At 42.4% G+C, this 26416-nt stretch overlaps 1 protein-coding gene across 10 annotated transcripts in view; it reads right to left on the reverse strand.

Annotated features, from left to right (window-relative positions):
* The window catches only part of DOCK10 (dedicator of cytokinesis 10), a 166114-nt gene that overhangs the window by 99827 nt on the left and 39871 nt on the right, over positions 1-26416 (reverse strand). For 4 of the 10 annotated variants that reach the window (XM_026073059.1, XM_026073061.1, XM_026073060.1 and 1 more), the window contains exons 1-2: positions 18821-19074; positions 6351-6470 (exon numbers count right to left, since the gene is read on the reverse strand). In XM_026073059.1, coding sequence (XP_025928844.1) covers positions 6351-6470; positions 18821-18925 — 225 coding nt within the window. In that variant the 5' untranslated portion in view covers positions 18926-19074. Of the gene's footprint in view, positions 1-6350; positions 6471-18820; positions 19075-24796; positions 24821-26416 lie in introns of those variants that run through there. The other 6 variants (XM_026073062.1, XM_026073056.1, XM_026073064.1 and 3 more) reach the window with 5 other exon arrangements.

Below are 26416 nucleotides of genomic sequence, written 5' to 3' on the forward strand. Positions count from 1 at the left end.
GAAGAGATCTGTGATGTGCTCCAGACCTAATGGTGAGCTGCTGGGGTGGTGACTAAGCTGCAGAGACCAACAGCCCCTTCTGCTTGACCACAGCAAAGCACATCTCCCCCACATACTGTGCAAAAGATAGGTAAAAATATGACTTACTATAGATGTTAACGGGAAGAAATACTAAAACCTAACACACTGCTTCTCAGCAACTGATATCAATACACTGACCGAGACAGCTAAGCCGCCTTCTTAACGGTGTCATCCTGCCTCCAGACAAAACTGTGGCTGAAGGAGAAACATAACCTAAGGAGACTGCTTCACATGCAGTCATCTCCCTCACTTTTCTTAAAAAGATTGTACTTGAACGAATGAAATATAGCCATACAAAACAGAAAAATCGGGTAACAGTGGGCATGTTTCATTTGCAGACTTTGCCAAATACCCTATTAAAAAACTGATCTACTGAAAGAATGGACTTGGGACATGAAAAAATTTGTGTATTGTTATATTTAAACTTGTTTTAAAAACTACAAAGTACTTCCCTTCTGAGAATTAGTTATGTTCAGACCACTAGCTGCAAAAGGTCTTGCCACAAAAACACTTCCTGTTCAAAGTTGATTTGCAAAGTTAAATGCTCTTAAAGGCTGATCAGGCATAGCATTTGCTCACCAAAATATTTTTACTTCAGAAAACAACTAAATTTCAGAAATGGACTAAATGCTGAAAAGGTCATAAAAAAATTTATTTACAGAATTCAGCATTTGTTAATGTGTTTTAAATGCAGTCTAATTTTATAACTGTTCAAGCAATCATAGCAATTGTGTCTGAACTGGGCCTTTTTAGCCTAGAGAAGAGAAGGCTGAGAGGAGATCTTATCAGTGTGTACAAGTATCTGAAGGGAGGGTGTCGAGAGGATGGGACCAGACTCTTTTCAGTGGTGCCCAGTGACAGGACGCGAGGCAACGGGCACAAACTGAAACACAGACGCTTCCATCTGAACATGAGGAAAAACTTCTTCACTGTGAGGGTGACAGAGCACTGGAACAGGTTGCCCAGAGAGGTTGTGGAGTCTCCTTCTCTGGAGACATTCAAAACGCGCCTGGATGCAACCCTGTGCAATGTGCTCTAGGTGACCCTGCTTGAGCAGGGGGCTTGGACTAGATGATGTCCAGAGGTCCCTTCCAACCTCAGTGATTCTGTGATTCTGTCAAAATACTATCTTTAGATTGTGCATGCAAAGACTGTGATAAGCCAGTAATGCAATTGTCAACCTAAAACATTAAATTCCATACCGAGTTCTGGAAAAAAAAGATCTATTCTATATAAATCTCCTATATCTAACAACTTCTAGCATTCAGCCAGACTGTTTTATCTGCATAAGCTGCTGGCCCCAGGTGTTTGATTAGTTATAAGGGGCAACTTAATTAAGCACCTCTCTTGCCACATTCACTGAAGAGTATTTCTACAGAGAAAGCCAAATGCTAATTTTGCTCCTTATTAACGATTGATTAGGAATAATGTTTTCAGACAGTGCATGCTTCCCACCAACACAGTGAGTTTAGTATTTGAAAATGGAGTCCAAACTCCATTAGCCAGTTCAAACATTTTCACTCTGAATCTATCCTAACAGCTTTCAGTCTGAAAACATGTTACCAGTGGTTAAATCTTCAGACAGATGCATCAAAAATGATTATATTTACTTCCTGAAAAGGCCGTCCTTCTAAGAGAGCTAACCACACATAGACAAAAATGTTCATACACGTTAATGCTTAGATTCAATCTCTCTTAATGAAAAGCTGCTCAGCCCCACTTTCATCTAAATAAACAGATTTACCTAACATCAGTGAAAACTGTAATGAGTTGGTCCATTAAGTCAAAAAGGAAGGATAAGATGGACCTTTGCTGTATTAACACCACAGCGCAAATGCTGCTGATATATGGGGGTCCCCACCGCCCATTTCAGCTGTGCCAGTACCGACCTCCCGGGGAGGCAGACGTAGGGTGTCAGGCGATGGGAAAGCAAGCACAGTGCATGTTTAAGTGCAGCTTTAATACATGTCCCATTACTCCCGGGAGCACGGTCAGCACGAGGCTACACACTGCTCAGGTAGGGCTTGCTTTGCTGGCTGCTACAGCTCTCTATTTTTAGACAGTTGTAGTAGCTTCCTCTACGCCTCCCTGCCTTCCACGCTCCTGCTACAACCTCGCACGTGCAGGTTGTCTGTATCACACCGATCGTGAGAGCAACGAGCTAATCTCTGCTCTTCCAGGGTGGGCAGATGCTGCCTGCTGTATGTGGAAGCGGGAGATGAGTATGTGCTGTTGAATAGCTCATGACCCCACTACTATAACTCTCTCGACATTAGAAACAGCAGTTGGGTTTCAGGGCTAGGCCAAGCAGGCTGCAAGCCCCTTGTTCTGGGCTGTCCCGAGGGCGCGTGTGCCCTTCCACGCAGGGATGTGCCATCCCTGCCCACTCTCGCCTTAAAGATGCATCTGGTTCTGTTGTGAACATCTGCATCCACAGAAACAACTCTTGTCCCTGTACATTTAGATATTAGAGGTTTCACAATGCTAAAAACAGGGAGGTTGCAACTCTTCCCCATTCTGAGCTAAAAAATAAAAGTCTGGAGACGGTCACACCTCCTGTGAAGGAGTGTACTGGCACTGCATGATTCAGCCACTCTAAGGCCTCTCCACCACACAGGGCACCCACGTGGGCTTTCAAAAGCCCAGAAGAGCCAGAAGGACAAGTCTGACTGAACTCTAATAGGATTTGCACTCCCAGCTTACACAGAGAAGTTTCACCACCTTACACCTGTCCTAAATTTTGGAAATGAATTATTCTTTCTACTGCAGGTTCAAATCAGACAGGCAGTCATATTTACACAATCAGTTTCAGGAGGTCTGATTTACATTTTTAAACAGAGATTTTAAAACGAGAAGGTGGTGGGGGAAGAAAGAGGAACAAATTTTCATGACCCAGAGTTTCACATGCTTTGGCAATATATAAAATTGAAGTACTTATTAAATACTTCTGGCTACCCTTTTATGATACTTAACATATTTATCTAGGATTAAACCTCCATACAAGCAAAAGCATTAGCAGAGGTGTGCTGAGCCTGATGTCACTTTAAGGGAAGGGCCCAAAGAGTCTATGTAAAGCTTGAGAAATGGAGAGGTTTAGAAAGAGATTGCTGGGATTCAGGTGAATTTGTTAAGGACTGCGACATGAAGAAAGGATGAAAAAGTACCTAGGCAAGGATACTGCAAGCATTTTGCTTGAATAAATGAAGGTGCAACTACACATGTATCATAACAAAGCCCTGCAAGACTGAGGTGTGCAAGTGCAAAGGTGAGAGGCAGGCAGATCTGGATGAAACTGTCAGGCTTCTTCCATGGTCTCCTTTCTGATAAACACATGGGAAAGAAATGAGAAATAGGGATGTCAGACAGCAGCAGTTCCAGTTATTGAGGGAGAATGTGGCCAAGTTAGGGGGAAAACAGGAGGTGAATGGAGCACAGTAACCCAGTCGTGAGGCTAAATGCAAGCCTACCAACATCACCACCAAGCACACACTTATATGAGGGCACCAAGAAGGTCCTGACCTCCCACTTCCTACCAAGAAGCACTGTGCAAGTTCATACTCGTGTGACAGGGAGTGGTGCAGAGCCTTCCTCCACATGGCTGCTGCATTGCTGCACGTGTTAAGTTTTTGAAGCAGAAATTTCCACTGGCCATTACTTCACAGAACAGCATTGGAATGGCAGTTTGGTCAAGGGATCCAGGAGCAGCTGAGAAGTGAAGCAGATCTGACACATTTTCTTCAAAGGGAAACAGGAGAGTTAGCAGGCAGGAGGAGAGTTAGCAAGCAAGGCATTGCTAGGAAAACTAAAAGCGGGGCTGATGTGACTCAATGATTTTTCTAAGGATTATTAAGCACAGTGGCATAAAAAGTGAAGCATCTTTTTCCCAGCTGGAGTTAAATCAGAGACTGCATCTTAGTAATGCATACATCTTGTGTTCTTCTGTTGAAATGTGGGGAATGGAGGAACAGGGTATCAGATCTGAACCGGATAGACTAAGAATTTCTTGCTGTCCCACAGACTTCTCCTAAGGCACTGGAAATGACCTACAACAGCCTTGTGAGATAATGGCATCCAAAGACAGAGAGCAATTCCGAGATGAAACAAGGGACCAGACAGTATGGCAGCTACGGCAATTAGCCCATAAGTGATGCATGCAGTGAATACTGCAGATCCAGAAATGGCAAGTTATTAAAAGCAGAATTTTCTCTTACATTCACTACCTCAGTTAATTATTTTGGTCAAGTTTCACTCTGAAAATACAGAGGTATTTTCACAGCCCATAGGATGTGCTAACACACAGGCCCAAACCAGGGCTGCATCAACATTAAGCCATGAAGTCTGGAGCAATTCTAATCATCACAGTTAAACAGTAACATCCACCATTTCCTGAGGCATTATCACATTAAATAACACTCAGGCCAGCATGAGCACCTCCTAATTCAGTCAAACCTGGATCTCTTTCTACTCAAATGGCTGACCCAGACTTTTGTGCACAGGTGATATTTGAGCAGGAAGGAGTAGTGCTATAAATAGACACTCTGCAGCTGAGAAACCTGTCTACTATGAAAGCTCTGCAGTCCTGTCTGGTAACATAAGCTCTTGTTACTGCAGCTGATTACAATGGAAGATACCAAAGAAAAAAAGATAGTTTTGTTGCAAGACTATGGCCCCTAACTACCACTGTCTCTGCTCTTCTGCAAGTAAGAGCCACCTCTACAGTCCAAGCATCTCTCTGGTCTTCTGGACTATTTTTTTTTTTTTAATAAATTATGCAAAATAATTGCAAAACATTAACACAGAGAAAAAAAATAGAAGTAGCTCCTAAAAGGCAGGCTGCAACTGCTAAAAAGGAAATTAAAATAAGGATATGAAAATATGATTTGACAAGCAGTCAGAGGCCTTGAACAGTAGGGCATGATTCTTTCTCTGAGAGGGTTTGCTCCACCAGCTTGAGCTCAGTTACTCTAAATCAAGGAGCTCAAGGGCATAGTGACAGCACACAGCAAGTCCGGACAGCTTTGTAATGCTAAATTTCAATTTCATAAACTCACAAACGTGCAAAATGCATAAAGGAATTAACAATGACGGGGAAATGTATTCTGTTCAGTTCTCTCTCAATCCCACGAGCACATTAACTCAGTTAATACCACCAAGGAAACAGAGCCATTTAGTGAAACAAAGCCGTCTATTAGATTAAGCGGGCCCCATGGGACAGCAGCAGTGCCGCGAGCTGATGGGAAGGGCCCTCGCACAGCAGTTACAGCTGGTCACCGACTGCAGTGCATTTCCATTAGAGAATACCTATTCATCAAAATCTAAGTCTTTTAGAGAGACTGGCTGATTTTGAAGAAATTGCTGTAAGATGCAGGCAGGGTTCCAGCAGCAACCTGCTTGGCCACCCACCTCGCAGGGGCCGCTGCCCTCCCGCGCTCGCCGGGCAGCGGCTGCCAAGAGGGCTGCCCTGCACTCCCAGGGGCTCAACCTCGGCAGCTCGCTGGGCCCAGCGGCGGGGAAGGAGGCCACGCAGCCCACCACTGCGGGCTCCTGCCTCTCTGGCAGCACCAGCTGCCCCGTGCTCCCAGTATCCGCAGCACGTCAGCGCTCCCACAGGCACTGCTTGGGCACTGGGGACTCTGCATCCTGCATCATTCAGGGACAACGTCCTGGATCTCCATCCCCACTGGAGAAGAATTTGAAAAAGTCCCCAAACCAAACAAACCCAAATCCACTCAGATTCATCATTTTTTGTGCAACCTAGCGTCAGGAACAGCACAGCCTGGAAATACGTCACAGCTACTGTTTAAGTCTGACTTGGAGCAGAAGGCCAGTCACCATGGGGGCTGCTAGATTCTAGCCGCCAAATATATTAAACAAAACAGCATCAGAGAGACTGTAAGTAAATTATGGACATGTAATTAAATTAGATTAAATGGCAAGCAGAGATTCCAGCACAGGCTAAACTACTATTGTGCTGAGCAAACAGACAAGTATGTATGATGGAACAACATGTCTTGTGAGTTCCTGAAATACATTTGAAAACAACCAGGGCTTTGCGCTGTATCTAATCCTGAACAGTAAATTCACTCAAAGATGAATGTTGGAGAAAAAGAGAGAACAAATTTGGTAGGAGGGGAGTAACGAGTTTCACATAAATTAAGAAAATCTTAGAGAGTCTCAGGGCAACTTCTGGCTCTTCATTTAACAGTGAAGATAAGCTAAATAAACAAATAGACAAACCTAAGAACAGTACACATTTGCCTTGTACTTACTGAGAAGTCATCGTCAGGGAACAATATCAGATCCTTAAACAGACCATCTCCAATATTTTTTTCAATCTCTGTGATAACAGCTTCATAATCCAAAGGCTCCAAGAGTTTGGGTTTTTCCTGCTATGGAGAAAAATAAAAGATCAGTAATCTCTCTATTCTCAAACTCTCCTTTTATTCATAAACTAAGATCTGCTGCATTTGTCAATTTTTTACATCAAAATATGAAAGGCTTCTTCCTTTGCCTCCACTCTTCCCAGCCTGCTGCAGCTGAGTTGGCTCAGACTGCAACGGTGGCAGCGAGGAAGCGGGGCCCGCCGTAACGGCCAGCTCGACTCCGATAATTCACAGGCAATCTGTCAGCTCACTGCAGATGCCAAAACTACCACATTACCTTATCGGTCATTCTCAGGAACTTGATCTCCCTTTCTTTCTAAATACACATAGACAAATAGACAGACAGATGCAATTTGAACTGAATACAGACGGTATGATTTTCGGCTAATATGTTGTAGAATGAATGACCTACTTTACTACCACTTGTTTCCATTACTGTGAGCTGACTAATTTCTTCACTCTCTTGCACAGTTCCACGTCTTGAACTGCTGGTAGCCTGTGAGTGCCAGTGCATTGTCTTCCTTGGTAATAATCCAGTTCTCCTGGAATAAGCTATTTGGCATTCAGTCCCAAGCCTTCTCTTGTCAGGAACTGGACTAGTCCCATCATAACAGTACTATTGCTGCCTGAGATGGTGGTAATACAAGGAGACACTATAAGAACAGCCAAACAAAAGTAAATTCCCAAAATACAACCCCAAAATAGAAAAAGAGGAGTCTACCCCACATGCCAGAACACATTAAACAAATGAAGAGCTCACGTATTAGAGTGACAACATCTGTCTAATTCAAAGACTCAGAAGTATCAGAGAAGCTAAATGAGAAGGGGCAGGACAACTGGCAGAAGGGATCGGAAAGCAGGTAAGGAGAGAGAAAAAGGAGAATCCTAGTGGAAAACAAGTACAGAAATACTTCTTCGGAACACTTTTTTAGTCTGATGCAATGGTAGACATTAAATAGATCATTTTTTACCCACCGTTCTTGCACTGTGCTATCCAGAGTAACAAAGTTTCCTCTCCCTCCCACCTAGACCAGTACAAAACCATGGTGTATCAGAAAAAGAAAGCTTCATATCTCTATAAAACAAATTTCTCCAATGGACCACCAGATGCTCCAAACATGCGTCTCTCCCACTTTGACTGTGTTCTCAAGTTCCTTTTTTTCCCCTCGAGGTTTCTCCCAGCCCTTATCTACAGTCTTTCCCTGCTAGGTTAAGCTGAAGTCTTCCTTTGATATTAAATGCATCCCTGAAAAGTTTAATTAAATATCAGTAACATAGCCACATAAAATAGATTAAACCACAGGGATACACATGTTCTTCGGAAGGTATTCAACTGCTGAACAGCTTAGGATAGAATCATATAATAACTCAAGTTGGAAAGGTCACCCACCCTTGCTCAAAGCAAGCAAAATTAGACCAGGCTGCTCAGGGACTTGTTCAGTCAAGTCTTCAATACCTCCAAGAATGGAGGTCCAATTTAAAAGTTGGAGCTGTTCCTTCAACAGTTTGATCTATTAACTCTCAAGTTATGTTACAACTTGAGAGCTACAGCTCTGTGTAGCTTTCAGAAGGCTTCCCCCTCTACTTCTCCTGGTTTTCATTTTCTTTTCTAGTAATCTTAAATTAGTAATTTTCTAATGTTTCACTTCCTTCCTCTGTAATGGCAAAAACACCTCTTTATGAGGTCAATAGGAAGGTCTCTGATGATACCAGGTAGTGATAAATCTAGCCCCAAATCTTGGCCCTGCTATAGCTTTTGCTCAGTCTATCTACACTTGCAGCTTGTCTGCTATTCACCTACAGTTTTTCCCCCACAGGAAAAACTCATCACAGTAGGCTCATCCTGCCATCTCGCCACCAAGAGCGCTCTCTCACTTCCTTCCAGGTTATGTTGAGTTACTGCAGTACCCTTTAGACACAAGTTTTAGGCTTTCCTTTATTAAATTTAACATTAAATCTATTTATTAAGTATTCCTATATAGGTGCAAGTTTCAGGAAGTTAAGACTTGAAGAGAAAATGCTTGAGTTGCACACTGACCACACCATCTTCACTGTACCATTAATTTAGGGAACAATGACCAGGTCCGAACAGTTGAGCAGGCTTAGGCCAAGTTTAGCACAAAGAAAAATTGTACTAATGTTATCTTCAGTAGGCAACCTTATAGGAACCACTTACAAAAGAACCCAAAGTAAAAGTGAAGAAATGCATGCACTGATAATTATGAGGCCCAAGTGTTTCACACAGGCATTTTTCCTGAGAAGCAGTTTCACTAAAACGCGTTTTCTGCAGACAGTTCATGATACTAACTATATGCAAACCATCCCTTCCCAGAACAGATACTATAGTACTAATAGGTCTGCAACAATGTTCAGTTTTAATAAGTCAGGCATGCTATTGTAACCATAAATGTCCACTCTTCAAACACCGAAATGTGTCACTACAATATTAATCTATGTCACATGCTCCTGGGAAACTACAGAGACATCAGCTTTCAAAAAAATATTACAAAACGTAACCCAAGCAAGCGATGAGTAGTGGCCTGCCTATCAACTTGTAGACTGAAAAAATGAGCTGGGAAATCCCACAAATCTTAGAACTTCTCTTGAAATGTGGAGGATTCCCCCCCAAAACCTCTGGCTTTTGCAGCTTCTCTCTCCAGATGGGCACTACCCGATTTGCTGGGGCTGACAGAACGAAGAGGTTTTTCTGCTTCCCCCTGGAAATCCCTTCACGGATGGAGTGAGCGTAGCTACATCTCCTTCAACAGGAACAACAAGCAGACTCATGCACAGGTGGAGGCAGGAAGAGCTCTGTCATATTATCTTCCCTCTTCTCTTCAGCAAGAGGCAGCACCCCGAGAGCCACTCCTGATACATGCCTGAAACATGGCTGGGCCACACTTCTCCTGGCAGTCGCAAGATCATTTGTGAGACAAAAATGAAACTCAAGAAAACCCTGAAGAAGAGGAACACAGCGAGCGTATGAACATCACTGTTCCCACAACATTGGTTCTCTGGCCCTCCGTGCTGCAAAGCAAAAAGCATGATCCTGTAGAAACATTTTTAACAGAAGTTAACAGAGAAGTCTTCTGAGAAGGTTTTACAAATGCAAAATGTAACCTAATGCAGGTAGATGTGACATTATCAAAATTACCAGAAAACCTTTCAGTGAAGCACTTAGATATCTACATTGATGTTTTTCCACTGATGCAGTGACAAATACCATTCTTTCTTCTATGATATTACAGGAAAAGCCTGCAAACAATGCTGGACTGTATTATGATAAGCCTCATATACCAGAGATTCAAATAATAAGCCATGCTCTTCTATATCCTGACTGCAGAGATAATCAAGTCTATTCACTGCTGACATCAATCACAATATAATAAACAGGAGACCTCTCTCTATCCATTATTGCACCTTAAAACATTAAAAACTCTGCATGTTCTTACAAACCTTAAGACTATGCAATATGGACAGTGACTCTTATCCTTTGTAGACCTGGTACTTTGATTTGGCAAAGCTTAGCACCAACGGATTTTCTATTTGGCAACTGTTTTAGTTAGTAGTTTATCTCCAAAGACAGAGAATGACTGTTCAGTTTTCTTGTCGTGGGCAGGCAGAAGCAGTGATGGTGGGATCAGGATATTTCTCCTTAAGAGCGCTAGCAGAGATTTGTAAATTAGTAGGGCTGATTTAAAGCTTTAATAACCATAGGGCTGCTTCTCCTCAATTTAACTTGTCTGTTCTTTTTGGAAATGGACCAACTGAGCGATCACTGTGCCAAGATCAAATTATGCTGGCTTGGATTTTTATAATGCTTTTTATATTCTCTATCTCAAGTGAGTAGTGAATTACACTTAGTTGTACTGAACGGGTTTGTGAATTCATGTAGTAAAGAGGCCCTCTCCAACTCCTCACCTGTTATAACAATCACAACAGTACCATCTACTTTATAATCCAACAGTGGCGTTGAGCATATGGCCAACTTTTCCAAACACTTGGAATAGTCCAGAGACCTAATGAGCACCTAAGCCAATACCACCAAGGGATAATCGCCTCTTTGAATGAGGCCTAAACCATAATCTTCTAGTCCAGATAAAATAAGCATTATTTTCCCAGCAATAATGGCCAAAAATATCCACATAAATGATTTTTCAGAACCAGATATGGTACATGGATTGCCTCCAGCTGCAAAAACATTATAGTTTGATGCTAGTACCCATCTTCTCTTCTTAATTACAGGATAAAGTTACTTGTATATCATCCTCCTGAAGTCCTCTTTCTGTGAACTAAAGAGGCTAAAGAAGGAAATGATGCAACTGAGGCCAATAGTCTCTGGACAGTCATTACAAGCACTTCCCCATTCTAAAAATAAACTAGACCAACTGCTATTATTTTCTAATGCTTTAATGAGAGATCAGTTTTTTTCTAAAGCACCAAATTCTGAGTATGAAGAAATTACTAAATTTATTGAAGATGCTTAAGATACACATCTTCTTTCAAAGCCCTCAWGCAAGGAAGAAGAAAATTAAGTGACACACCTGAACAAGAAGTAAAGAATTTAAGCAGCTGGACTCTGGTTACCTGAAGTAAAATCCCTTCAGGACATGAGGATCCACTGCATGATCATGAAAAAGTCAAAAGATTTGTGATGGCCAGATTGGTCAAGATCAGGCAGGACTTTGATTTCATATTTCATCCAAGCTATGGCTTGTCTAAAATCACAGTTCATTCTAATATGCATCTGGAATATTGAACTGGACACTTTTACAAGAGACAGGGCCACTTACTGAATCAACAGCACCACTTTTACAAGTTCTTCATTTTTATGGACCTCCCAATGATACTATTAGCCAAACCCAATCCTGCTAAAACTTGCAAGAGCAAATTAAATTACTTTCTGGGGTGACATCAACGTAAAGTGCTTCTCAGACTTCTTGTTTTTACTTTCCTTGAGCCAGTTAAGTACTGCATCTGGCATAGTACATGATTTTACATTTTTATATTGTTAATATATGTAGTTAATTTTATTCCACCAGGGTGGGCTAGTTTATATTAAGTATTTCTTTGCCAAGCCTGTCAGAGCTGAAGCTAAAAAACAGTCGAGACTCCAGACCTTTTGGAGGAAGTGTAGCACTAGACCAAATTTTGACTGTCTTCATAAGGTTAGAAGACTGTATACTTTTTATGGAGTCACCTGAACTTTTGCATTCTGCAGGGGTAATGATCATATCTAGTTACCATTATATGGTACAGCAGCTCGATCGATGGGGTGATTTCCATGGGAAGGGTGCCTGGAGTGCACATTCATCCTCGTCAGCCAGGTGACTATCAGTGGCACAAGGCAGCACAGCCGAAGGGCTGCTGGCCGTGGGTCCCAGGGCACGACTTGCATGAAAGAGTGGAGACAGCACTGTCCAGCGGGGATTACATTTCCCCAACACGCCCACAAGCAACTGAGTTGGGAATAAAAGGTAAAGTCCCATCCACTCAAAACGCTCCCTCACCCCAAGTTCCCGCCACCCTCTTTCTGCTCCCACCACACCCCACTGCTTGTTGCAGGCTTATCAAGCCTTTAAGAGAAGCACTTTTTGCATTTCAAGCACCAAGGAAGAAATTCAGTGACCACCAAAGCCACTCAGGGAAAGGACAGGGAAGCACAGACAGAAAGCAGTCAGACACCCCCTTCTTTTATTTTAGATCTCATTGTTTTTACGACTGCTTGGCCTGGTATGCAGCTATTTCCAGTTAACAAATGTCTCTGGTCATGTTACAAAAGCTACATTTGGCTCAATATTTGATCCACAGTCAACAGCTTTATTAAAATTAGAGGTACAAAGAAAATAGTGACACCCCCTCCTCCCCCCTCCTAGAAACGTTCACTTGTCAGGTCCAAAATGTTTAATTTGTAATGTCTGTCACTAAATCTCAGGGAACTGCACTTGGAGGGAATCCAGTGAGTCTTTCAGAGCTGCACAGCATAACTGACATTCTCTTCAGTGCTAGTGGTGAAGCCAACATGCCAATAAATTTCATTAAGGGAACCGCTGGTTCCCACAAGATTCTGGTGCAGAGAAAATTCCAGAGAATTACAAAGATTCAAACCCCCAAATTCCTCGTGATTCAACCCAAAAATTCCTAGTAATTCAGAAATCAGTTTCCAAGATGCTATAGTAACTATCAGCTTAACTAGCACAAAGCCAGGCAAACCTATGGAAGATTCCGCTGGGACTAAAGCGAGTAGGAAGACATCTCCTTTCATTAGGGCCTCTTTATTCAAAGAAAATTCTGATTGACGCCAATGAGGGATTTGCTTGACTAAATGAGACTTATCCTGTACAAATACAGCTTTGGATAGGATGAATCCTAATTGCTTACATTGGAAATCATCACTGTTCTGTGGATCAAAATTTATACAGGTCTACTGTGCATACTTTCCAGCTTTAAAAGCTACCATAAGAGAACTCAGAGTAATAAGTATTTGGAAAAGGTAAATACCTTTCATCTTCAAGAGCTGAATTCAGGCCATTTTCATTTTAACTTCCACTGTCAGCTGCAGCTTCCCGAGGCTTCAGTGGCACCCAGAGAAGCACTTCAACAAGCCAACCAACAAGCCACCAGGGTTAACACTACTCAAACCAGTGACCGATTCTCAGGTAATTGCGAGCAGCCTACTCTTCGTATTACTTTTTGTTTCTCTATTAATTTCTACAAGTTAAAATTAGTCATTGTTTTAATTATGAATTCTGAAAGCACTTAGTCTACTAAAACTTTCTTATTCATAGTTAAAACATGAAACCCACACAGAAATGTCAGTTCAGCAAAGCATCCATGCTGGGGAGTAAGGGGGGGATGCTTAATGCTACACTTGACTTAAGATAGAGTGTTTCCTGAATTCTCACCCTGAAACACAAATATACACCTGACACTGTGCGCCTGATGCAGTGCTTTCTGAATCCAGGCTGTATATCAGCATGGCCATCTGCCATGACTAGCACTTGACATTTTAGATATTACACAGAACCACCAATGCAGTCTAGTCTGCAGAATATTCAAGGTAACAAGAAAATAAATTACTTGCCCCCCTGTTTATGGATAGCTGGAAATCCTTTTTAGGAAGGAGATTAATAAGTTTCATGTAATCGTAAAGTTACTAGAATTAGCACCATCATGCCATGGACAACATGACCTCTAAAGAAGCTGTAAGATTTTTAAGTTTCACATATTGGCTTTTTAAAATGTCAAAATGACAGTTTCTAAATAACAATTACTTCTGAAGCCTAGACTAAATATTTGCCCATAGGTCAGTTCAGGGGAAAAACAAGAAGTATTTTTAAGACACCTTAAGGGTTTTTTAGCTTAATTTACACAGACCTCGAACCTGGCACCATTCAGCCACTTTACTCCCCTTACCTGACCTTAGCCAGAAAAAGAAGGCAGTTATACCAGCAAAGGGTTTTCTTTATAGCAACTACACTGAACCTATCCCTAAAGAAATGAGCAAAAGCCAAAGGTGCAATTGCTCATCTTCACCCAAGCACCTGAGCCACCGGGTCGCTGCAAGAGGCGCTGGGGAGATGCGAGGGCTGGCGCAAGGCAGAGTGGTGCTGCCATGCCGGCCGCGGTTAGCTCATCCTGCGGAAGGGGAAGGGAACCGTCCTTCCCCACACACCAGGAAGGGAACGCTCGAATTAGTCCCAATAAAACATTACGTAAACACTGCTTGCAAGTCATGTAAGCTTTTCCTAGCAGTCTCAGCTGGGCAGATGCATGGTCTCAAGACGGAACAAAACTGTCCCATAACCCCCCATACTGGCAGGTAGCCGATTGCACCAACCGCCCAGCCCTGAGCTGATGTAAAGAACGCTTCTGACTGAGTGCAAGTCTACTTCATATTTTTATTATATATAAATTTCACTGCAGTCCATGGAAAATCTGCATCAAGAATCTCAGCAGAAAGCTTATGAAAGAGTGGTTCAAAACAAAGCTTTTGTTGAGTTAACAGTTAACCAAACCAAAACCACTGCAAGTATTTTCAATATGTCTGAAACACATACTCCCATTATTTGCATTTAAGCAGAATACATAAAGAAAATTATGATGTAGACATGTGAATTGACCTAAAGTTTCAGACCCCTACATTAAAAGCTTAAGTTCACAAGCTAATGACAGAGAAGGATACTGACTGGGAGCAATCCGGGTCTGAATAATTTCCTTTTAGCCAGCCAAGGAATAAGGTTCCCTTTTCCTTACCCCAATTTGCAATCCAACCCAATGTTTATTCCCACCAACCTTTTCCTGGCATAACAAATGAATAGATGGGAGGTGGAGGGGCACGGGGGGGAAGTGCTCAGTCTCCCTAGAAATTAAGATTCCCTCAGACTGGGCAACCTACTCCCACCTGAGTCCTTAAGGAAGCCTGACTCCTGAAGCTGGGATCTTCTGAAGCACTGACCCTCCTTGGAGACAGGTCACAAGCTACAACAGCATTTATTCCTCTTTCCAGGAAGCAGCAAGGAAAAGAGAAGATTTTTATCTGGTGAACAAGCCCAGAGGGGAAAAGCCATTCTTGGACCCCCCATTTGGCTAATCCTCACAGCACATGTGGAAAGCTGGCTCTGACACCTATGGTATCTATAAAGCCCTGGCAGACCTGTCCAGAGCAGCAAGACTAGACCCAGCCAGTTTCCTGCTTTTGTCCGAGTGGCAGGATTAAGGGTGACAGAGTGACCCACCCCCAGTACCGGTGGAAGGACAGATGGGAGTAAGTGTGCAGTGATGCTGCAAGGGGATCCCAGTCCACCTGCTCCTCTGCCTGTCTGATCTAGCACAACCCTTTGGCTAAAACAGGAGCGTATGTGACAGAAAACAGGGCAAAGCACAGAACTGTACTAAAAAATATATTATTTGTGATTTGCATTTAAAATAAAGGGCACTTTTTACTTGCCTTTTTGTTTTTGGGGTACCTCAGATGGTGTTTTTTTTTCTTCTTTTTTTTCTTTCTTTTTTTGTGATTCTTGCAGTGAATAGGAGGACTGAAGTGAAAACCGAAGTTTCTGTTCCTCAAAGCCCTTAGTGTCAGGGCACGATCTGATCACTGTCATAAAACTCATGACAAAATTGCAACACAGCACAAGCAGAAAAACTATGTTGCTCATTTTTACTCAAAGGCTAAAGTTTAGGTATTAAGTCCTAGACCTGTAGATTCAGCAAGCAGGTTTTTGAAAGAGGGCTTCACCACTTTGGAAGTCCCTGGAGCAAAAACAACCAACACCTCGTTTGCATTAGCTCTATATAAGCTTTTCACAAATACCACCTGATTTCTAGAGAGCACTTCGTAATAAGTCACTGTCCCACAGGACAGACCTTATATATGCTGTTCTGTTTCATTTTACTCACTGAATACCTCCTTTTTTCTACTTATGCTATGGTTAGTTACCTCTCCATTAGTTACAGATTTTTTCATGATAAATATTAAGTAAATAATTGTGTGTCCAAGTATTTCCACAAAGGTTTTATCCATAAAAAACAAGCATCAGCCATGCAAGCTCAGCACAGCTCTCAAAACAATATGAAATTTGTAATAGTTTCCTCGACACCAACTATGCTCCAACTACGCCCCAATCACCTAGCTAGCAGACATTCACACACACACACACACACACACACACACCCCCTGTAAGCAAGAGCAAAATCTGGCCAACCACACTGAGCTCAATCAACAGTTTATAATCAATTCAAGTTAATCAGATTATAATTAGTTTTATTTAAAAAGTTTCTAGCAAATAAAACAAGTTGCTCTACAGAAAATACAGGCCTAGATGCTGCATACTAAGAAATGCTCTCTTTGAATAAGATCCTCATCTTCAAAGGCCTTTACAGACCATTTCCTTCTGTGGAAGCTAAACCATTTTGAAACCTGAAGGTTCGAAGGTACAGAGGACTGAGACATGAAGGAGATACCCAGCTCCTTACTGATAGCAAAAAGTGCCCTTAGGTCAAAAATTTAACACGCTCCAATTACAAAATACTGGGTAGGAAGACACAGGATGCAAGCCACAAAAGTAAAACCAAGCGTGCCCATGTTTCCTGGGGCTAAACAAACTCTTGAGAAACGCACTCGCAGAATAACACGACACAGCGACCCCATCTTAGCCCGTCCTACTGCTGAACAGGACAGAAATGGGAAGGGGCAGCTTGCCCCGGACGCCCAGCGCACGCCCCGCGCGCTCCGACAGCCAGGCCCCTCGCAGGGAGCGCACTGGGACCCGCTAGCAGGAGAGCAAAAGGCACGCTACCTATTTCTAAATAAAGACGACAGAGCACTTACAACTGCATGGCCAAGTTTTAAGTCAGACTATGATGAACTTAAATTGTTGTGATTTCTAAGAGGTATTAAAGCTTCAGATTCTTTGGCACCATTGAATTCAGTAGAACAGTCAGTGTTTTCTGCGGATACAAAGAGGAACACACACATACACTTTTTCCTTACAGGCAGGCTACTCATTTACTGCTATTTCTCAGGCTTTGTTTTATTCCTCATCTACTTCCCTAAAAGGCAAAAATCAGCTCTAATGAGCACTATTCACATATAGTAAGGATTCCTACAATTATGACCAAAACCCCTCCTAGCTAGGACTTGAGAGGGGAAGTCGCATAGTAGTGTCCTCCTCCTAACAGTCTCGTGAGCTGCCAGGGTTAGGTGCTTTCAACAGTGCAAACAGCATTCATTCTTGGGACTCAAAACTCTGAAGCTTAAAACATTAGAAATCCAGTTACACTACAAAAGGCTAAGAAGAGCTCATGACTTACCTCAAGCTGTCAGTATGAAATGAAATAACTACCATTATCAAAGGTTAACTGGTAAACTAGTTTCTTAATTGCTTGGTCATGGAACTTAACTAAAGGTCAGGTTCCTTCAATGTACACAAAGATAGTATTATCTTTTTTTGAAACTCGCACGAATTTGTCATGTTTTTCAGATATGTAACTCTGAGCCTACTGAACTTTGGAAACAGCTGCAATTAAACAAAAGCAGGCCTATATACCTCCAAATTTTAAGGTACCTAACACTACATAAATTCTCAGTGGTACTCACTAGTTGTATATGCAATGCTTTCAGTTCAGCATCCTGAAATGCTGAGCTTTTTGGAAAATTCTGCCAGTTGTTCAGGGACTCACTGAAAGCTAAACTTCTGAAAATCTAGTAATGTCTCCGAGTTAACTTCAAAACTGCTCTAGCCCACAGCATCTTCAGTTGTCTGCCAATTGCTCAGAGCAACAGGAACGACACTGTAAAGTAGCCTTGACAAAAAGATTCATTTCCATGTAAAATATACAACCATAATACTTTCCTAGAGGAACCATGAACCATCTTAATAGATCTGCGACCAAATGTTACAACTGCAAAGATATTCTCCTTCTTATTTAAGAGGACTAATGAGAATAAAGTTATTCACTGTATTACCACAGATTCTTCATTATATTAGCACAGAACAGGAAAAAAAACCCACCCACAAACACAAAATTACAGAAGAAAACTGAACATCTCTTCATGAAGAAAAGGATCCACTGTCTCAAAGTCATTCTCAGGGAAGCCATTAAGTTTTTGATATCCAGAGTAATGTCACTCAAGAGAATATACTGAAAATCGAAAATCAGTACTTGCCTAGGTCTTCTCAACGGAAAGCTCTAAGCGCTTTATTTAAAAATTTTCTACGGTTTCAATTTTAGAGTCAAGAAAGCTTAGGCACAAAGTAGTTACGTGAACTGCTTAGTGTCACACAACCGAGTTTCAAGAGGTGCAATCCTGTCCCACTGCCATCAGTGGTCAAGCTGCCATTTACAGCAATGGAGGAGAATTTCATTCCCAGTTTTCCACCAAAGGCTCTGGGCTTTCTGCATTTGGTTATCACACTGCAGAAGAGTGGTTTTCTCCTCCTTTTGACCTGCATACAGTAAAATGTGAGAGCTGAATTCATCCAGAAAAGCTTTCTACTCCAGAAGCAGCATTACTGACTCCCACGGAGCAGCAAGCCTGTGTTACCGGCACAAGAAGGACCATCGCATAACGCAGCTCTTGGTCCATGTCTGATCTACGGTGCGACACTGTGGAAACAGTTTCCCCAACGCACTAGATTTCTGCTCCTGAATTCTCCATGCTTTAGTCTTAAGTTTGCTTTTAATCATTCCTGATGTGCAATAACTCATCATGCAGCTTGATAACTTCAGTCATTCATACATACACACAGAGAAATAAATCCTGCTCTCCAATACATGTAGCCTGAAGAGTATCTGGCCTGTAATTTCCTAACGATTGTCGGAGGGATGGAAGAAGGGGGGAGTATACTCACACAGCTCAGTCTGTGAATTTCTCCTCGATTCACTCGCCTAATGGTCCTTCTCTTCCTCCACAGCTCACTGGGCTCCCTTTTGAAAACCTTCCCTCGAAAGCTCATCGTATCAGTAGGAATTCAAGCAGCAAACAAATCACTTTAAAAACTCTGCTCCTGTAACTTCTTTGCTTCAGCAGCTTCAAGCAAAACAAATGAAAGCTATGTAAACTCTTCAAGGGGGAAGTAGGGCTAAACCTTACACGCTACAACCACAGTAACTGAACAGAAAGGAAAAGAAAAGTAGCAATAACTCATTTCCGCCTGTGAATAATATTTTGCTATTAAGGAGACAGTGTCTCATTAAGCCACAAACACACCCGTCCCCTTGTCTCTAATGCAAATCAAAATAGGAAGTTGTAGGAAAAAAGCCTACAACTGAACATCTCTCTCTGTCTCAAAACCCATGACATCCTTTCTTCTCAGCACCCTTCTTCATTTGAAAGCCGAAATGGCTGCATCCTCATTTCACGGGCACGCGTATCTGCAGACACGCCTGTTGCGCACCCGGGCAAGCGGAGTTTAACAGCAGTCGGTGCAACAAGGGCTCCAGGCTGCCGAGGCCCGGAGAGCTCTCTGCTCCGACACCCAGGTGGCAGTTCCCCTTTCGACACGGCAGGGACATCGGCAAGGGGAAGCGTCCTGCAAAGCTCTAAATCTGCAGACAGTCACCAAAAAGGAGGCAAAAAAGAAAGAAGTGTATAGGCTGCTGTTCAAAATACAGTTTTGACCTATAAAAACCTACTATTAGAACCATCCTCTGATTTAGTACTTCCTGCTGATATAATGTCTTCTTCCCATAAGACTTTGTATCAAACAACTTTGTCTAAATAAACTGTTAAAAAAAGAGTAATGAATTCTGAAAGTAATTTCATCCCCCCCTCTTCCTCCCTTGTTCGCTACACTTCTCACAGCAATGTCTGAAGCCTCCATTTCAGCTTTGGGACATTCAGATGTTCCCCCCTTTTATAGCAGTGTAATTCCAGAGCAACTTCATTATGTTCAAAAAGGACTGGGAGGACTTTGAATTTCTCCATACTGTCAGAATTGCAACTGAGCAGAATTTGATCTATTTTCTCAGTCTAGCTCAACAGCATCACAAACAAAAAAGCTAAGGGATTATTTTTCTATTGTGCACACTGCTGGCCTCCGTAAAGAACATCAGTCAGAAGGCACCTGTAACCTGCCAACTTAGAAAAATCACATTTTTCAACTCTGCTATCTTCTCAAGTTAGAATAAAGCTCCCAGTCAGTCTGCACAGCAAGTACCCCAAATTTCATCTTAATGCAGGCTGGCAGCCTCCACCATCAGCTCCAAATCACCAGAGCTGCCTAGGGGATCCTTTGGGGGCGCGGGGGCAAGTGCCAGCCCAGGAGCCCCCGCGCTATTGCTATTTCCACGTGACTGTGTTAGAGCCACAACAGCAACAGGACTAGTAAAATGGGAAAACCGTTCTAAATTAAGGTAGGAAACTCCTCCAGTATATAGCTGTCTAAAGACTGACAAAGCACCAAGGTCTTTTAAAGCCGAACAGAACCCCTCAGGGCCCACACGCAGCCCCTTCCATCCGCCTCTGGTACCACGGAGGGTTTGTCTCGCTAGAGCAGCAAAGCTGCATTGCCCTGTGCAGAGTGTCTTTAAGTGGCATGTGTTATTTTTTTATTTTTTTAAATTAGTGTGCATGACTAAGACAATTGATTGTTTTTGTTTTATGATTCTAAATTTTTTGCAAGTTGAAATATAAGCAACTTTTTTCATAACTTGTTCCAGTTAAGTATTCTGTAGGAGATCTGCAACTTTACTCTGAGTGACTTTTTTTTTTTCTTTCCAGCAAATAATTCTGAATTCCATGCGCTCTTTCAGGCATTTTTCAGTATTACTAACATTTGATCCAAAGTAACAAACCTCTGCAGAATTTCCACGATTGTTCCATATGCAGGATTTCCATGCCAGGAAGCCAGCCACACTGAGCACAGTGTATATGACCTGAGCACTACAAAATAATGTATCAATCTGATTAGCTTGCTTCTGTCTTCCACAGTTAAAATACAATAGAGCAAAACTGAAACGCAAGAAGTATTTAGTTGTCAACTTCATGAATTAGAAAAAACGGCCCATTTATATCTTCATAATTTAGCTTTGTCTTTGAGAAGATCACTCCTGTTAAACTGAATTTTACCAGCCTGAAGTGTGATTGCTTGAGACAGTTTTCACTGTACTCCTACTTAGCAGTGAAAAGGATCTGTGTCTGGCACTAGAAGACAGAAAAGACAACAGAAACCCTTTGCCAAGATATGCAGACATTTCAAGTGGCTACCAATACAGAACCACAACATTAACCAAGTTGGAATCATCCTTGTTTTCTCTCAAGCCACCACACTGACTTTGCCGAGTCCCAAGCGCCTCTCGCATAACATAGTGAATGCGGCTGCCAAGACAAAAGGTCCTTGCCAGAAGTTAAATTTAATGCTGGATTCATCAGTCCTGCTGACTTAACTTTCAGCAGATATCAATTCCGAGAGGCTCCGTAGAGTATCAACTCCCTTCTGTAACTCTATCAGACAGAGCAATCTTCAGCTTTTCTCATGCAATATTGCCCGAGCACTGGACAACAGGCACCACATTAGCAGGTGAACCTGGAAAAGGCTGTTCCTTAGACCAAAATATGTGGCATAATGCCACACTTCCCTCAAGGGAATATGAACTGCAAGGCATGAGTTTCTTGTACACTCAACTCCTCCAGCCTGCACAGAACCTGCAAAAACTACTCCTCAGTTTGACTTTGGCAACAGTTTAAAAGTCCAAATGCACATTCCAGCTCCAGGAGAAACCTCAGCCACCCCAGCTCTTCCACAGGAAGGCTTTCTCCTACGCTTCCTGCTCCCAGCATTGCTGCGGAGCCCTTCCAGGGCACCCTGGCCATGGAGAGGAGGACCACCACTACTTCCTGAAATGCAGATGAACTTTTGTGAACTTCCAAATAATACAAAAGGTGAACTTAGGTTCAAGTTTCCAGTTGGTCCTTATCCAATTTGTTCCCCTGAGATCTTTTTTCCAAAGGATTTTCATTTCTAATATTATTAAACCTCATTTATTCATATCTGACAGCCAGTTTTTCACTGATTCAGTGCTAACAGCACTGAGCATTGTATTTTTTGAACACCGAGGCATTAAAAGATTGAAGCAACAAAATAACAAATAAGCTATAGCATTAACACAGATGTATAAATAGAACTAATACCAAGCAACTGCAAATAAAGATTCCACTTTCTTCCATCTGTCTTGAATGCACTTCTACACTTGCAATGGGGAAGAGGTGTTCAGCCACAGGAAACCCTCCCCAGCCCTGGCTGATGTTTGAACTGCTGCATCTGGCTCGTACAGCCAAAATAAGGATGTTGAAACAGTTAAACTGATAAAACATGTAAGGTGGTCAATTCAGTGTTTAATTACTCTCTGCTCTGCTGCCTTTAAGAAACATTTTCTTCTTTTCACAGAATTTTGAAGAAATTTATTTATAAACTAGATAGAAGTAGCAATATTTGATATCTCCACTTTTTTCAGAAGTATCTATTTATTCCCTTTGTTTCATAGCCACTAGCACTCACTCTCCTGTACAGGTCATGAATTCTGTAATAATTCTTTTCTTCTTTCCCCCATTTTTTCTAGAGCTTCTGTCCAACTGAATTTGTTTCTGTCTTAAATCTATGCACTGTGACATGTTTCATTGACTTTAGTTTGAATCTATGACATACAGCGACATGTACAAATGTACTGCTGCACAAAACTAGTCCACAGCTACTGTAAGTTTTCAATCAATAGGAAATGAGTTTCACTAGTGTTTTTCTAGCAGCCCTATAAAAACACAAAAAGCATGCATCTTCAGCTAATGTAAAGGACACTTCAAAACAGCCTAAGTACTTGAGCTGCTACATAACAAATACTGAATTAACTATACTGCCCCCTCCTAAAAATCAAATGCTCTACCTCCCCCCACCATGAAGGATCAAAATGAAGCTTCAATTAGCCACACCAGTATTTTTTTCAGGTTTATAGCAGAAAAATCACAGGCAAAGTCAAACTCACAGCAAGTTACAGGAGAATGAACTCTTCTCTTCAGCTTGGTACTTTTGTCCAGGAAGAACAATGACATGTACAAACACGGCACAAGTCAAAATACAGTCTTGGTTTATGCCTGTGCATTATGTAAGTGCACATCCATGGCCATTGCTCACAAATTCCTGGCTCAGAGTTTTGTTAATATTACAATTACACCTCTAAAACAGGTACACGTGGAAAAATCAAATGAGAGAGGACAACCTAAAAGAAAGAATAGGGGAGCTCTGAATCAGAAAGGAAGAAAGATACTAGAAGAGTAGGTACTAATCAACAAAAAAGTCACACTTGAGCAGGCTCAGGCTCCCGCAAGCATGCATCGAGATTGAGGCTCATCACAGAGGGGAAAAGACTTCACTGCCACCATAGCAGCTATCCATAGCCACTCCACAGCTAAGGACTACAAGCACTTTGGTATCTGTTTCAAAATCAAAGAGAAATCTGTGCCAATCTTAACACTGGAATATATATAAAAGTCTATTGAAATGTTAGCAATAATTACTGCAAACAATTAACAACACATCAGCTCTTAAATCTACTACAACAAGCTAAAGGACTGTCTTGCTCATTTTCTATTCTTTTATTCTGTTAAAAACAAGACATCCATCTTCCCAGAATATTATTTTCCCTAAGGCTAACATTTCTAAAGTGGCAGCTCCAAAGGCTTTTTGTTTAACAGATTTGAAAAAGGTAGTTTAATTAACAAATAAGAAAACTCCTTTTGCTGGAACAAGCTGCATTAAAGATTTCAACTGTGCTGTGTATTATGCCTATTCTGCCAAAGTTGGGAGATGCACCTAGGTTTTGGACATGAGACTTTACGATCTTGAAAATAAGAGGAAGGATTTTGTGCATCCAAAAACTTGGCCCCCCCAAATGCAAATCAAATGTTAATTAGCGAAAGATAAACTTCTCATAACAAAACTTGCCTCATTTACAAGCTTAGACCATTGCAATGACAGCGATGCTATCATGCAAGCGGCCTCTGCAGTATAGACCAGTACCAAGAAGTCTGTCTGACAATTTACTGCTTCATCCTTCAAAGCATGCATGAGGTTCCTGCCTACCTCCTCTGCACGGCCTGCAGCATGGCCAGTACGTCAGAGCTGCTGGCAGGAACACAGCAACAAAGTTGTTGAAGAAAAACCAAAGGGTGACAGTCATGCCAAACATCCAACCCCCTGGAGTGGAAACAGCTCTGCACTTACTGACCCTGCTGTTAGCACAGGTCCAGCAGGCAACCGTCAGTTCGGGTATCAGTGAGAAGAAACGAAAAATACGGTACCCTGGAGGGGGTCACAAAGGGTTCCCTATCCTCATCCTTTCCTACGTGCTCCACATTGCCTTCCAGCTTCTCTATCCCATACGAATATGGGGGGCCGGAGTCACAAAACCTGGAGGCCTGACTGCTGTGCTTCAGCTACAGGGGACAGTAGCAAGGAGATTAATACAGTTACACCCCGCAACACGCGAGTGGTGCCAGGAGGTAAGTTGCATTAATATGCACTGATGCTGCTTTTCATATCCATCACCCAGGCTTCATATTCGATTCCCTCGTAAGCACGCTGTCGCTGTTTATCATGGCCTGCACAGTGCAGCAGGGCAACGCTGCTAGAAGTAGGTTAATGCAGCCGGACAAAGCGAGCCATATCAGATATAATTTGTCATCCCTTCAGCGGCTTCTCAGAGCGCTTGCTAGGAAATTGAGTGTAATCAGTGGAACACACTCCACATATCAGATACGAATCCAAAAATCTACCAACAGGATTGAGAGGCCAAAACTGAGGTGTCAGTGATTGTACACCACATATTGCTCTTACCTGCATCCTCCAGAAGTCAAAAATAGTATTTTCTCTTTAGTGGTTTATGAATGCATGTGAAAACTGCACTTGTTAAAAGCTTCATGTTGGACAGGCAAAGCAGATTACAGCAGCCAGGATTTTTGGAACCTACCAGAGAATGCAGAAAGCTCTAGTTATCTCATCCCAATTCCTTCATCATCAGTGATTCAAAAATTCAAAGAGAGATCATCTTTTGGAATGAAATGTTCAATACTGGTCCATGCTTTGAAAGTGTCCCTTTTTAAGGGGAAAATATAAAAACAAAACAATTCAACAAGAGAAGTAAAGCAATTTAGTTAGGAAAAAATACATACAAAGCAGCCTTTTTCAAAGTCAGTCTAGTATTGAATCAGCTGGAAGTGAGTAACATTGTTTTTTTGAGAAATACAACTCCACTTCTGGCCTAATGACTTAAGCTGAAACATCAGCTCCAGTATATAAACAGACTCTGCGAAACCATAGAATAGCTGATACTTGCATTCTGTCTGCAAATCCATAAAACTAGTCCTGACCAGACAAAGGGCCAAGAATTCATCACAGTAACGAACGACTCTGGCACACAGGCGAGCTCTCCAAGGCAGGGTGGCGATGTCCCTGCATAAATACCCGTGAAAAGAAATCTCTTAGATTTGCCGGAGCTCTGCTAACCGACCTTTCCAGACAACAGCCCCTGATGCCCACGGCTCCAGCTATGTCCATCCATTTCTTTTCTTCTCCGGCTGACAGTGCAGTGATCTCAGCTATTCTCTCCTCCATGCCTTTACCTTCACATTACGGCCCAGATATTAGTGCATCTCATGCAGAACAAATTTGTGAGAGGTTTCTGTTTCTTTGCTGGGTGTGAAAGGGTAAAATACACCCCCTCATTGAACTGGTGGTGTCGCAAGCTTTCAGCAGGTTGCACTTGCCAGGGCCTTTGTGCATTGCCAGTCAATAAGATTCATTTGTGGTTGGAAGTGCCCCCAGAGGGGCTTGCAGGAGAAAGGCCTTGGGGGGGGGCATTTTGGCAGTTTGAGTCTGATCTCGCATAGAGTGCTCAAGGGCTCTCGCAGAACATGTATTTCACCACCTCAGAACAGCCTTGTAAGCACTCACAAGAGCTTGCTGATAATGTCTATGCTCCAAAAGCCACCTGCTACCCCTTTGCTGATTTTACTCATGAGAAACATCATCTTATTCTCCCATTTGGGAAACAGGCTCAACTGAAAAAGCAGCAGTCCCCACCTCTCCAAAAATCTGGGACCGCTGCTAAACACACACACACACACGTTTCCACTTCCTCCTAGCCTCAAGCACATTTGCAGCATCTAACCCCACAAGAAAACACTCTCAACTACTGCAGCATTTCAGCAGCTTTCCCAGTTGGAAATTCACCTGCGCCCAGCAGGAATACAACACATTTGCTTGCCACCAGTAGGAGAATGGCCTGGGAGAACATGTCAATGCAAACTCCAAAGGCCTCCAGCTGAGTCCGCACAGCATCACCAACACAAAACAAGTGCCGTGGTTCTCGTGTCTTCTGCCACTCCTTGCCCACTTGTTCAGCCCTCTCCAGAGGGCAGCCGTGCAGGGACGCAAGGAGAGAGGAGGGGCTGCGCC

The sequence above is a fragment of the Apteryx rowi genome, unplaced genomic scaffold, assembly GCF_003343035.1.
Source record: "Apteryx rowi isolate R43461 unplaced genomic scaffold, aptRow1 scaffold_36, whole genome shotgun sequence".
Lineage (NCBI taxonomy): Eukaryota > Metazoa > Chordata > Aves > Apterygiformes > Apterygidae > Apteryx > Apteryx rowi.